Source organism: Monopterus albus, unplaced genomic scaffold (assembly GCF_001952655.1).
Source record: "Monopterus albus unplaced genomic scaffold, M_albus_1.0 scaffold344.1, whole genome shotgun sequence".
NCBI lineage: Eukaryota > Metazoa > Chordata > Actinopteri > Synbranchiformes > Synbranchidae > Monopterus > Monopterus albus.
In genome coordinates this window covers 57,082-72,362 of record NW_018128224.1, presented here as the reverse complement: position 1 = coordinate 72,362, position 15,281 = coordinate 57,082, and the positions used below count along the sequence as shown (strand labels likewise).

The following is a 15,281-nucleotide window of genomic DNA, read 5'->3' as shown; positions in this document are numbered from 1 at the left end:
TTAAAATAGATTTAAACAGCAGCTGAGCCCTTTTTAGTGTTTAAGTGAATAATAAAGCACTTATAAAATGATTTTTAAGGGATTATACAATAAGTAGCCTACTTTCAGTTGCCCAGGCCAACTGTGCTGATAAATCCCTCATTCATCCCTTTTAATACCATCATTCCCATAGCAACTTTACTGGTTGCCATGCCAACTGCTCTGATAACCAGTTGGCAATCGCATTTCTTTCACTTCTTTGTTTCATCTATTTTTTTTCTTTCATCTCCATTTATTTGCACTGATTTGGACAAACCTCAGATAGGACATAAGCCAACTGTTGTAGCTGGGAGCACTCTGGGGTGTCAACAATATAGCACAGCCTCTTGGCATATTCATTGAGTATTTTTCCCGATTATAGTTTAACGTATGGGACATCAGTGTTTCACTTGTATTCATCACTGCTTTTATGTGCCTGTGCTGGCAGTACAGACTCTGATTACACTCTGATTGGCCAGATCATTTATCGCCTAGCAACCATGCTCCACCATTGGGAGAGCAGGTGTTTGTATGTTCCCATTTTTGTGAAGCAGACAGGAAAAGCTAAATGAGCCATGTCTATCTGATGAAACAGCGCTCATTGTGTTATTCATTTGATTGTCTGCCAAATAATTTAATTAATTAAAAAACAAGAATCAGCTAGAGGTTTACATTTAATTCACATATTTACAATTTAACATTTACATTAATTATAAAATTTACCATTGTTAACCAGAAAATACAGTAAAAATAAATGCCCATAACTGACTGTAGACCAAGAGGATGTCTTTAAAATGCGACAATTCTAAAATTCAGTATCACAATCTTCACATTTTTCAAATAATTCAAATAGTTTGTCTTGTTGCCTATGAAAGCACATTGAGAAACATTGTACTGCAGTCAGACTTGTGTGTTCAACACACATGGTCACTAAAGCTGACACGTGGGAGATGGAGAATGAAAAACTGACTACAACAACTATTGATGATTATCAGTATAGTTGTAAATTAACCATCTACAGTGGGTACGGAAAGTGTTCAGACCCCCTTATATTTTTCACTCTGTTATATTGCAGCCATATGCTAAAATCATTTAAGTTCATCTTTTCCCTCATTAATGTACACACAGCACCCCATATTGACAGAAAAACACAGAATTTTTGACATTTTTGCAGATTTATTAAAAAAGAAAAACTGAAATATCACATGGTCATAAGTATTCAGACCCTTTGCTGTGACACTCATATTTAACTTAGGTGCTGTCCATTTCTGCTGATCATCCCTGAGATGGTTCTACACCTTCATTTGAGGCCAGCTGTGTTTGATTATACTGATTGGACGTGATTAGGAAAGCCACACACCTGTCTATATAAGACCCTACAGCTCACAGTGCATGTCAGAGCAAATGAGAATCATGAGGTCAAAGGAACTGCCTGAAGAGCTCAGAGACAGAATTGTGGCAAGACACAGATCTGGCCAAGGTTACAAAAAAAAAAAGAATTTCTGCTGCACTTAAGGTTCCAAAGAGCACAGTGGCCTCCATAAGCCTTAAATGGAAGACGTTTGGGACGACCACAACCCTTCCTAGAGCTGGCCGTCCGGCCAAACTGAGCTATCGGGGGAGAAGAGTCTTGGTGAGAGAGGTACAGAAGAACCCAAAGATGACTGTGGCTGAGCTCCAGAGATGCAGTCGGGAGATGGGAGAAAGTTGTAGAAAGTCAAAGAAAGTCAACCATCACTGCAGCCCTCCACCAGTCGGGGCTTTATGGAAGAGTGGCCCGACGGAAGCCTCTCCTCAGTGCAAGACACATGAAAGCCCGCATGGAGTTTGCTAAAAAACACATGAAGGACTCCAAGATTGTGAGAAATAAGATTCTTTGGTCTGATGAGACCAAGATAGAACTTTTTGGCCTTAATTCTAAGCGGTATGTGTGGAGAAAACCAGGCACTGCTCATCACCTGTCCAATACAGTCCCAACAATGAGGCATGGTGGTGGCAGCATCATGCTATGGGGGTGTTTTTCAGCTGCAGGGACAGGACGACTGGTTGCAATCAAAGGAAGGATGAATGCGGCCAAGTACAGGGATATCCTGGACGAAAACCTTCTCCAGAGCGCTCAGGACCTCAGACTGGGCCGAAGGTTCACCTTCAAACAAGACAATGACCCTAAGCACACAGCTAAAATAACGAAGGAGTGGCTTCACAACAACTCCGTGACTGTTCTTGAATGGCCCAGCCAGAGCCCTGACTTAAACCCAATTGAGCATCTCTGGAGAGACCTGAAAATGGCTGTCCACCAACGTTTACCATCCAACCTGACAGAACTGGAGAGGATCTGCAAGGAGGAATGGCAGAGGATCCCCAAATGCAGGTGTGAAAAACTTGTTGCATCATTCCCAAAAAGACTCATGGCTGTATTAGCTCAAAAGGGTGCTTCTACTAAATACTGAGCAAAGGGTCTGAATACTTATGACCATGTGATATTTCAGTTTTTCTTTTTTAATAAATCTGCAAAAATGTCAAAAATTCTGTGTTTTTCTGTCAATATGGGGTGCTGTGTGTACATTAATGAGGAAAAAAATGAACTTAAATGATTTTAGCATATGGCTGCAATATAACAAAGAGTGAAAAATTTAAAGGGGTCTGAATACTTTCCATACCCACTGTATTCATGTATTAAGAGTAATCCTTGTAGCTTTAATTACAGTAAATCATAAAAGTCCCCCAATTTAGCATTTATTAGCATATAAAATGTAATAAGGTTTATAATATTTTTATAACTGTCATCCATGAAGTTTACACCATCGTCCGCTCATAGGAGTTACAGGTGTAAACAAATACATTAATAAACACTTATATTTGCTTAAAACTATATTATAGAAATAATTTATTAAATGTTTATATACTGCTTATAAACAGTTGACCTCCATTTGGAAACATCTTACTCTTTCATAGATGGCTTTGCTACTACTGATGATAATGGGTAATACGAGTTACATCAGAAAACATTTATGCCCAGTTGATCAGAATGATGTGATGAATGTTTACCGTCACCTTTCCTTTCTTCAGTGCAATACTTGTAAATATGCATTGTACAGATTATACAGATCTGTACAGGTCTCTATTTTTAAGTACTCCATTTTTATTTCTATTTATCTCGCTTCCTAATGAACAGTCCTTTGTCTGTCTGCATTGTTTACTGCCTGTTTATACTGCTTATTTTGCATTGTTTGCACTGTTTGTTGCTGTTAATGCTGCTTATCTTGTTATATTACACAGCCTTATGCTGGTTTACTGTTTACTTGCCCCTTGCATGGGGATATGTACATACAGTACACATTGAGAGCCGATGTACCAGAGTCAAATTCCTCGTGTGTCAGACACACCTGGCCAATAAAGTGGATTCTGATTCTGATCATACACCTCATTTTCTTTGCTAGCTTCTCTTGTGCTGGCTGGCTAATGATAATGTAAATGTCATTTATTACTCTGTTTTGTCAGTTACTCTACTGAATCTCCCTGGAGACAGGAGTTGGAAGTGGTATCCCACCATATAGCATCTTTTTTCTTATTTCTACTGTAAACAGCCGCTTCATGTAAGATGCATTTAGTTACATTATGACTGAGACACTCACAGAGGCAGGTGGGTTTAGGGGCATCCCATTTGCCCAGTTTAGTGCAATGGCTGATGTTTCTGCCCTCCAGGATGAAACCGGCGTGACAGTTGTAATGGAGTACCGTCCCTTCTACTGGTGGTCCAGGAGGCCTTGCCATCACACGGCCGTTCTCCAGAGACGTCCACACCCGTGGGCACAGCAGCACTGGAAATGTGAAGGAGCACAACAGAGAAGAAGAGTGACACTGAGTTATAGAGAGGTGAATAGCTGGGGTTGTATCACTGTGTCTAGCTGAAGTCACACAAGCATTTCTCAGAGGCAGATGTGTTTTGGAGGAAAATGTTATCTGTCAGAAAAGCTCAGTAGATGTGGTCAAAGAAACCACACAGGTTAGCCAGCTGCATAGCTAGCTTATTTATTTATTTATTTTGGCCACATGGGGGCAGCAGAACAAGCTGTAAACACAATATTGACATTATCATCTTGTCTTATTAAGGTGAACGTGCTAGCAAGCTACTGGTTATTTACAGTCGCATCAAGCCGAGAAAACACATTTGAAGTCATGGTAACTTGATGAATGTACATCCAACATTCACTCTTCTTTTGCTCTCTACCAACTCCTAAAAGAAATATCTGGCCCTGCAGCTGCTAAATCCCCTACTGTGTTCACCAGCTAGTCTCTAACTTTGTCTGCTGGCCATTCAGTGCTGGACAGGTGGTGTACAGTGGGTTCATTACTGCTGAAAACAGCTGGCTGCTGCAGATAAAAATGAGGTTCATGAGGGCAGCGAGAGTGAACAAAAACAGTAAAGTATCAAGCCATAAACCAAAAACAAAGAACGAACACAGAGCTGAGAACTCCACAGTCAGGTGATAATTTAACAGAACAGAATATAAATGAGAAGCAAGGTAAAGCTGTTTCACCGAAGCCAGTGTCTGAGGCAGAGCTTTAAAGGAATTCATCTTGTGAGATTATTTCTGCCTCTTGAACAGCTTTACCTCAGACATTTTTGCATAGTACTTTCAGATATTAGGCTATTGGATACATCTGGAGAGTGTGCTGTACAATACAGATGCAATATGATACAAATACAGTAACCTTAAATGCCCGAGGAAACCTTTTGACCCAAATAAAGAAAGCTTTTGTGTTAGTAAGAAATATATAAAAGCCTAGCATTTGTCTTTTCGGTTTGATTTCCTGACAAAATGGCCGAGCTCTTGATTATAATTCTGTTTAGCTGCCGAGTTTGTTGAATCTTCCTTCCAGCATGTGAGCACATAATAAAACTCCAATCTGCACACTGCAGCTTGCGCTCTTACATAAGCCAGAGAAAACAAAAATCCTGCTTAGAGAATGTACTCTTGGAAAAAATAAATTCCACTGATGGTAAATGTTAACAAAGAACAAAAAACAGATATAACAGCGGCCGCATTGGCTCACTGGCCTTATGCTCTGTATTTGCAGAGGCACTGTAGATGTGATGTGAATGGAAATTAGCCTCAGGCTTCACTGTCCAATAGGATTATTTTGGTTTGCAGTAAGAACATAGTTTAACTATTTAGAATCTTAAATACTTTTAAAATACAAAACACATAGACCTAAAATCATACACACAGACATTAGACTGGTATATGTGGAAGCAAACAAGCCACCGCCTACTTTAATTCATCACAATCTATATGTAAAAAAGCCTGATTATTTGGCCAAAATCAGGCCAGATTATCCTCTACAGATAGTCACATTTACATTTATTTATTTAAATACCCTTTTCTTAGATACACATATCTAAGTGGCAAAAAAAAAAAAAGCCGACACAGCAAATGACAAGAGATTCGGTAATGTAAATGAATTAAATAAGTATGTGAATGAGGGCCGGATGGTGGCCTGTTACTTACAAAACAAAGAATTTCACTGTGATCATTTAACCAACGTGTGGTAAAATATTCCCAGCTCAGTGGTCCCTTGCTAGTTTTAACTGTATCATACAGTATGAAACCATATGAAGTGGTTGCCTGTGTGAGGAAGATTGTATCCCTGGTCTATTCCAGGATGTTCTTTGGCAACAGATGACTGTATTAGAGGCAGGCCTTTATTTCTGATTTCCTCCTTTCTCCATTTAACATAATTGACATTCCCCTCATGTTTACCTATGTGCACTTCCACAACATTAATTCCATCAGCACATGAGACAGATCAGGTGTTACACTTTTCCTTTTCCTCCCAACAAATGTGAAGCTACCGAAGTTGATGAAACTCAACACTTCCTCTCTCACATTAAATGTGTTGTAGCCGCCTCTTTAGGTAGGCTTTTAAAGAGGTAGAAACAATACGAGAAGGCTTTGCATTTTGTTGATGTTACTGTATCTTAATATCAATCAGGAGTGCGGCAAAGAAGAAATGACTGGAATAAGAGTAGCAAAATATGATTTTGGTTCAACAGCGAAACCCGGAGCAGCAGGGTAGTGAGTCTCAACCAGAACATTTCACTGGTGCTCATTTGTCAGTTTTTACAACCTCATAGCATCCTCTAAATTGTAATTATGTTTTCATTTATTAGATAGCTTGTAATGTTCCTATACAAGGTCATTCCAGTACAACAGCAATTATTTGAAGCAGTTATAATCATTTTATAGCAGCAATGAATCAAATGAGAAGGTGAAAGGATTTGCTTGTACCGATGCACCCACAGAGAATTAAAACCCAAATATGTAGCTGCCCTCAGCTTTACAGAGCTTTATAGTGAGTTTGTTTAACTGTCTGGCCTGAAACTTTGCTGTTTTGTTTCACCCTCACTGCTTGTGTCGTTTTAGCTGCAGGAGGCGGCTGAGCAAAGCTTTAGACCCCACTGTAACCTATCTGCTTAGCACCAAACAGCAGACAAAGTGAGGGACTGGCCGGTGAACATAGTGGAAGATTTAGCCGTTTTATGAGCCACATATTTCCCTCAGAAGTTGATAAAGGTGCACATTTCTGTGCTAGCAAGTTCACCATATTAAAGTAAAAGATGGTGATTGTCAATGATAAGCCAAAAAAGCTGTTACTGCAGGTTTTAAAATGGTGGGATGTACTGTAGGAAAGCATATAATTACAAGGCAATGGACTGGTTTCTTGTAAGTGCTATATAGTATCACTTTACTTTACTCAGGAGCTTCATATTACTACTGTCAATGATAAAAATAACTCCAATCTCAAGCCTTAGAAAAAAAGTGAGACTGAAGGTTGCAGAGTATTTCACACTTTCCTCTCTGTGTACTATAAACGGGGAAGACGGTAACATGCTGTCAAAACAACTGGGATGTTATTTCATTGTATTAGCGGCCTTAATTTGATGCTGATTCACCAGAGGGGACACATAGAAACCGATTATTATACCCAAGATTTGTCTGGAAACAGAACTTTGTGACAAATTTAAAAAGGCAAGGAGCACAGGATAAAAGGGGGGTGAGAATTAGACCAAATGGGACTTACAGCATCTGCTGTGCTGCGTCATGTCCGTCCATGTGCCATTGGGTAAGCACTTCCTGACCTTGGGTCCCACGATCACTCGATTTCCTCTGCAGATGTACTCGATCTCATAATCCACAGGCAAGATCTGCACACTGCGAATCTGTTTGAGAAACATGAACAGTGAGAGACTGGGAGAAAGAATCAGTCATTAAAGAGTGATAGATGCTCTCTTGTACCAGAATATCTAATTCAGTCAGGGACCCTCTTCATTTTGCCTCAGTGTAGTAGACTCTGGTGCCATATTACAATAAGCTCCTCTGGTAAAAAAAAAAAAACATCTTATGGCAATACTGTCTGAACCGATGAGCTGTCACACTCTGAATTACACCTTCTCACAGGTTGGGAAACAAGTAGGCTTGTCCTGGCTTCATGTTTGTGTGGATAAAATAAGAAGGGTGCAATCAGCTACAAGATTTTTTATCATCTTTAAAACTATTTAAAGATTTTTAAAAAGGGAAAAAAACGAGTGCTGTGGCTTAGACAAAAAAAATTCTTGACTCAAGGTCCAGCCTTTTCTGTCACTCTTTTCCTAGAAGTCCTCCAACATAACAGACCAGATAGGTTGTTTGCCCTTCCGATATAACGCACAGGAGCATTTAGTGAATTTGCACCCCTACAACGGCAAGAGATGTCCAAAGATAAACTGTTGAAAATACCTCTTTTATGATGTGAGAATGCTGTGGCTAAAGTTGGTGTCATGACTGGTTTAGGGTGTACACACACAGGGAGGATCAAAATGCAGACTTACTGGTGCAATAAAGTAACTTTAACAATGAAAACAACAGAAGCTCACAGGCACAAAAACATCACACAGTAAGAGCAAAAGGAACAGGCAGAAGTCATGATCCACAGAACGGGAATTCAAAAACAGACAGGATAAACACACACCAGGCCTGATCACTACAGCTGGTGTGGCACAATACATGATAGGAAAGTGAGCAGTCTGAGTAGTGGGAGGACTGATGAGGAGACTGGGAACAGGTGTGTGAGTGGGCGGGGAAGGTCAGGTGACTGGGAATGGAGGGAAAGTTTGAGGGCATCTGCTGGCTGGATGGAGCTTGGCAGGAGACAGAGGCAGAATGGCCAAAAACAAGCAGGGCTGCAGGAAATGTGACATTTGGCTGTGTTCATGAAAAGAGATTAAGGTAAGAGGGCTTTGTAACTATGATTAATGGAATTGTTATGGTGAAGGGTAATGTTATAGAAAAATCATGGTCATGGTTAAAAGAAACGCATTTGACTGTTGGTTTAATAAAACAGGAAATGATCAGTGGTCTCCTGTGTTGAAGTCCACCATGTTATCAACTGACCCATTCCTCTCCCCCAACCTCTTCCCTGTGCAGACTTTATTGTTAAATACTAAAAAAGCCACTGCTAACTGCTATTTCCAAGGTTAAAAGTTAAAGGGGATAAAAAGCATGATCAAAATCGCTGCGGCACAGGCCAAGATTTCCTGATGTATTATCCCAATATGGATCCCTATGGATCCTAAATTTCCCACAAATCACTTTGATAGATACACATTTAACAAAACAAAAACTCTGCTGCCTCAGTTTATAACACAATATTTCCATTGTCAGTTCATAGTATTTTAGGGAACTGTTCCCCAGATTCAACAAAGTTCCCTCTGGAGCCACAGAAGACAACATACAATGGTTTTCACAGGCCCCCATTAAGAAAAATCTTTTATTGGCCCTTTAATTTCACACTCAGCATGCATGCAAGTGTACACTGTAAACTGTTGTTATAAGATTTTAGTTGACATATCTGCTTTATCAACTAGTTCACAGCTGAATGAACCCTGTAAAGATCAGAGGGAGAGCTGGATGTTGTGAGAAAGGTCAAAGGTTGCAACAGATCCTGGCCAGGGCTTTGGCCCACGAGCCACAGATCGCTCTGTAGCAGTTGATTGTATAGTCCATAATATGTCAATATGTAATAAAATGTCCCTCTAATCAAAGTGATAGGTTGACATTTGGGGAAATATGCTTACTAGCTATCTTGCTGAGAGTTAGATGAAATGATCAATACCGCTCTCATGTCTGCCTGTTTCCAGTCTTTGTGCTAAACTGAGCTAACCATCTGCTGGCTCTTGCTTCATACTTTCTGTACAGATGTGAGAATGGTTATCAGTCTTCTCATCTAACTCCCAACAGGAATGCTAATAGAGCATTTCTCTAAATGTCAAACTATTCCTTTATGTTTTAAACACACCGGCGCATAATGTCAACTGAAATATGCATAGTATTCTTTTAGGTTTGTTGTCATTATTCTTATTATATTAGCTGAAATATTCCTCATAATATCACCAGCTGATTTGCATCTATGTAGTGGGATCACTTCATTTTCCCAAACTGACATAATGTTTCATATGTCCAATTTAATTAGGAGGAAATCTCATCTTAATGCAGTAATTGGGAAATGGTGTCATCTGCTTAATACTTCCAGTTCTGTTTGGAAAACTGTTGAGCCAAATGTGGTATAATGTGCTTCATTCTGTCTCTTTACCTGTTCTTGTGTCAGGCCCCTGTAGCGGATCCCCCCATCCCTGGGAGGCCGGATGATGGCACAGCCTGATAAAAAAAAAAATAAACGAATGAGGGAAGGACAGTAAGAGCAGACAGACCTCTCTGTCTCCAGATAGCATAGATATAGCAACATGATACAGTATCTTGTCAATTTCAGTGACGCCTTCCTTACTGCACAAATAACTGTGCTTCATTCAGGTCACTAACTGTAGCAGTCTCTCTCTGGAGTTACTTCTGTCCATTAACGCATTCTGTAGACCAACACACACAGACAGACTGATTCCCGCACATATCTATGCACGAACACACACAAATTACCTCCAGCTGATGAATTATGTATCGGCACAACAAGAGATGGAAGCGCACAGAGAATAATCAGAAACAATAGCTGTGCCATCTCTGGATCTGAAAGAGAAGGAAGAGAGGGAGAGATGGTTTAACAGAAAGAAGGGACATAATGACAGGGAAATTGAGGGTTTCAGAGAAAGAGAAAACGAGACACAAAAAGAAAAGCGTAACAGAAAATATTCTACCAGGATTACACTACAGTCTTTTGTGGGTCACTGTTGCCCGTCCTTCCAAAAGGGATGCATCAACCTTTTGGCAAAAAAAGCTGCTTTTTCAGCCTACCTGACTGTGCACAGAGAGGGTGGACTGAAAGATGAGTCCACTTTTCTCTCCCTGCTTCTATTTGTGTTTACAGTGCAGACAGCTCAGGTTCGGTTGATCTTAAGCTATACTTCATTTCAAAGGCCCCATACACAGGGTTTCACCTCAGCTTTTGATGGCTGATAGTGATGTTTTTGCAGTAGCTGCCCATAGAAACACTTCACACCAAAGCAGAGTCAATAGACGTTAAGTTTTTCCTTCATGTTATGGTGGAAAATAATTTGTAGACCACAGAGACAAACACACTTTCCATTGCACGGCAGAAAGGTGCTTGACAAGGCACAGTGACTCACCCCACCCCACTGGCAAGGATACACTAAAGAGTACACTGCCAGTTTAGCATCTCACTGCTGTACCTTTGTCAGACTCATGGATGGCAGTTAAAGCAAATGCGATCAAAATCTAGTGTGCTGGACAGGACGTACAGGCTTTTTAATTGCATACAGTCTTTATGCTTCTCAGAACTGGTGCCTCAATTATCCACAATGCAGCTCAGCCACAAACAGCTGCTAATCTAGCCTCTAACACAGCTAAGGAGTGGGCTACAGAGGTTACACATATGGAAGACAAATCCCTGGGCCAGCGCCAGCCAGCTACCCATTCATTGTCAGTCGGAAACTGAGCGTTGTCACTCAGCACACCTTGCTGTGCAAGAAGGCTACCAAAGGAGCCCAACAATGTGTCGGCCCACAGCTGGGGGAAGATCTATCCTATGCAGCAATAGCTGGGCAAGAGCCATTCTGTACTGATGGCAGAGATGTGACCCACACTCAAAACTGTTATAATTTTCATCTGTAAGACTGGTATTATGCCATTTATCAAGTTGACATTTTTTCAGGTGACAAAGTAACCAATATGTGGTCAGTCTATCCACATAAAGCCTATTTAGAAATTTGTTCCAATGTTTTCTGAGATGAGTGCTGGTGAGCAGATCAAGCCAGTTCTATCAGTGGGCAGCTACATCTTGTTCAGAGCACAGTGGTCTGTCCGCGAGGACACCAGCATTCAGCTGCATGCTGAGAGCGCTTCGTCCTCCTGTCCTCTGCAGTTTGGACTTATAGTTTAAACTTATTAACTCATTACAATCACCTACTGTGATTGTAAACAAGCAACACGACAGGACATGAACTACAGTGCACAATACAGCGTATAAATCACATCTGTCTAGCTCAACACAACACACTCCCAGAACTACAGCGTCTCCAGAACCCAGCGACAGCCAGCTGTTTGTCTCTGTATGTGGGAAAGCTCCATAACAAGCTCACTTCTAACTCCACACTCAGATTTTTTTTCCACTTTCAAACTTATAGTCTTCAGTCCCTTGCTTGGAACAGACTTTGGGCAAAATTTGTGGAATTCCCTTTTAAATGAAGAGTGAATTTACAGTTCAAACAATAACATCTGTCATATTAACAAGTAAATAGAAAATGTTACTCCGATGTATGGGCAACATTGGCTTAATCCTAATTAATGTGTACAAAGACTCCATCTGACAATGACTAATGTCTAACTTGCAGAACTCAGAGTACAAATTGAGTGCGCTATGCTAAACAGCAAAAGGTCTGAAGACCCCTGAGCCACTACAGAGCTGGCAGGCAGGGAAATGCAGTGGCTCTCCCTCTCTCTCTCTCTCTCACACACACACACACACACAAACCATGCACTATATATAGGTGCTCATTTGCAGCTTCAATAATAAATGTTGCTTTATGAGATTGTCACAAAGGCAAACTTAAACACATTCATACTCTACACTCTCACTCTTAACAAGGGGGTGGAGGGTGTGTGTGTTTAGGGGGTGTGGGTGGGGGCAGGGGGGCATAATAAAGTAAAGCACTACAGAGAGGAAGACAGATGGTAACGAGGCTTGCTTGTGGAAGACAGACAAACTCTGCTGGATACTTCATTAGCATTATCCAGTGTATTTTTAGTGTTCACCGACAAGAAACATGCAGGAGGTAGACACCACCAGAGTGTGTATTATGTGCGTCTGTGTGTTGGCAGTGTACAGTGTGTGCTTTGGTGCTGTGTGGGAAGGAGGGAGGGGGAGCAGTAGAGAGTATAAGGGGAGAACGAAGGACAGCCCAGCAGGAGTCATTAATATCAGCAATCACACACTGAGCGGGATGAAAGCAAACTATGTGAGAGAGTATAGCAGGGATGAGGCAGCCTAACCAGCACAAAGCCAGCTACCTCCATCAGCGCTGTGGCTGCAGACAGAGGGAATTGGGGCTGTCAACTAGCCTCAAGCTTTAAATGCAATTAAGGCTTCAGCACCGCGGACAGCACCTTCCCAGCTCCAAAACAGCACAGCCTTATAAAACATCTTGTTACAAAAACACCTTCAGCCCATCTACAGTCACTTCCAGCTCTAATGTCACTGTTGCACACAGACTGCCTACTTCCTTGTGTGTTTATAATGCCGGAAGCTGCAGTGGAAAGAGATGATCCGGTCCATTTCAACACCAAAGACAGCTTCATGTCGAGAACGCATGGAGTGGCTCTTTCCGAGCTCTAAGCACGTCCACACGGGATCCATGCACACAAACTGCCGTATTTTGTGCATGGCTAAGCATGAACTATTGAGACGTGAGGGTCACAGTAAAGGGTGCCACCAACCGTGTGCTGCTGGTAGTTACTTGTCGGCTGTTCAGAAGGGAATCCGTGATGGCCTGTAGAGGAAGGCCGACCATATTAACGAGCCGTATAGTCCTCATATGAATGGATCTCAAAAGTGGCGTCTAGAATAACATGACACCTCATTTATCCAACTGCATGTTGTTTCAAAAGCTGTAACATCCCATCCTGATACCCTCTCTTTCTAAAGCTATTCTATCTCTATAAATATAAATGCAGACGGGATGGTGATGGCTTCTTGCAAGAAGGAACTCAAAACAAATCTGGCCTGTACTCATCGGAAATGTATGGCCCTTGCATACAAAATGAAGAACGTATTTGGCATTTGTCTAGATTATCTACACGGGAAATTGAGCATTTTCTGAACAAATGTAGTCTACAGTAATAGTAGCCCCCTGAAGCAAGGCTGTAGCATGTGTACTTACTATTAGTTTCGATGCGCTCAGTCAAGATAACAGTAAGTCCTCCGGGTGGGACCCGCCGGGGAAAGCCCAGTGTCGGATTATTTGGTAAAAATATGCATCATTGCAACGATTTTATGGCTATATTAATATGGCTCTAAATGTGCAAGCTTCTCCGTGCGTAAACAGAAGGGTACAAAAACAAAACGTATCTTATTCGGGGTTTTTCCGTGTATTGCAGTTGCGCATGGCAGAGGTAAGAAATGACAAAAATCCATACAAAAAATATACATGCACTATGTACAAACGCATCCCCATAAACGTCGAAACACCGATTCACCACACACCCCTCCTTTTTTCCTCTCCCCCTACAATCTTGAGCTAATTCACGACGTCATGATGGAGACGCACCGTGCGTAACAGTCCCTCTCTCACGCTTTTATCTGATCCCCCACCTTTCCAAGATGAAACGCGCTAAGGTCCAGGCCCACAGCAACAAAATATCATGATGAATCTTAAGATGAGGCTTTGAATTTATGATAAGCTTGCAGATTTATTTCACCGTAAATAATATCACGGCAGGAAGACTAGGCACGGATGGGGGTGCGGATACGGCGCTGAGGCATTAACAGTGACTACACTGTTAAGCCTTTTTCTAAAGCCTTTGGGAGCTTAAGTCAACGAAGCAACAATCAGCCATTTCTTCAACACTGGTCATCTATTAAATCAGAGCATCGACTTATACTGTCTCCCTCATGTCTTTTGCAATCCTCTGCTACTCTGCCATCTATTCTGAGAACAGGATTCTGCTTCATATTTATATATCTGTTGAATAATTGAAGGAAGGCTGGGAAAGACATAACCTCTCCCTGTATCTGTAAAACAGGAATTTACAGCCCAATTCAATCCGACATACAATTATACTGTAAGAACTACAAGATATCAAGTAAATATGAGAAACACTGGAGAATTAGGATTTGTTTTATTGATTATAGATATGACAAGGCATGAACTGGAAAGAGACTAAGACAAGTGAAGGTGAAAGGTAAACTGCAATAATGACTTAAATACATATGATAAACAGAGTATCCCGAACATATGTACACTGTCAGATATTCAAATCAGAAACACATGTAACTGTACATGTCAGTATTTTCCAGCTTGGTAATAATTACATACATTTACAAGTCGCTTTGTGACTTCACTGTTTTGCATCATACACTTTGACAGTCAAAGTACAATATCGTAAGGAAAAAAAATACAGAAACCCAAACAAAGTAAGTCATGGCTCTTCAAGTTTCATCAGAAAACAGTGCTCAGATGAGTCAGGTCATTCTTCTATTTGAATCATAAAAGGACAAACACTTGTTCTTGAACTGGTCCTAAACAGAACTACAGATGAGTTTAAACAAAATACTACATTTGTTAAATAAGTTACTTATTATGCATCAAGGCACACTTCAAATTACAAGAGTAATTATTTTTAAAGGCAAAGAAATCACACTCATTGCCAAAGAAATCCACCATTACAAATGTAAACAATATCCAAATACAAATTTGGGAAAGGGTTTTGCACCAAAAGATTACAGTCTAATGACAAAAAAAGAAAACATTTATAAGCTTCATGTGTCTGGTTTGTTTCAGCAAATAGCTATAAATACATAAATGTCAGTTTAGGATTGCATGCTACTGGAGAGAAACGGTCAAATTGGGTGTATATCGTCTTCAGATTCACCTCCATTCATTGTATTCAGGATGATAGAAATTCTCAAAAAACGCATTCGCTCATGCCCAACATAAGAAAAGCATCACTCGCAGCATCATACTGGAAATAAATATATGAAATGTGCATTCAGACATGCTTTCACTCTGCACGCACAGAATGGTTTTTGTCATTTTTCCC

The 15,281-nt window shown here is 40.7% G+C and overlaps 1 protein-coding gene across 3 annotated transcripts in view; it reads right to left on the bottom strand.

Moving 5' to 3' along the window:
- Positions 1-13,768, bottom strand: part of gabbr1a (gamma-aminobutyric acid (GABA) B receptor, 1a) — a 70,867-nt gene extending 57,099 nt beyond the window's left edge. Inside the window, exons 1-5 of one of the 3 annotated variants that reach the window (XM_020625060.1) lie at positions 13,403-13,768; positions 9,990-10,076; positions 9,652-9,716; positions 7,105-7,243; positions 3,654-3,839 (exon numbers count right to left, since the gene is read on the bottom strand). In XM_020625060.1, the coding sequence (XP_020480716.1) occupies positions 3,654-3,839; positions 7,105-7,243; positions 9,652-9,716; positions 9,990-10,068 (469 nt within the window). In that variant the 5' untranslated portion in view covers positions 10,069-10,076; positions 13,403-13,768. The other 2 variants (XM_020625062.1, XM_020625061.1) reach the window with 2 other exon arrangements.
- Positions 13,769-15,281: the final 1,513 nt, after the last annotated feature.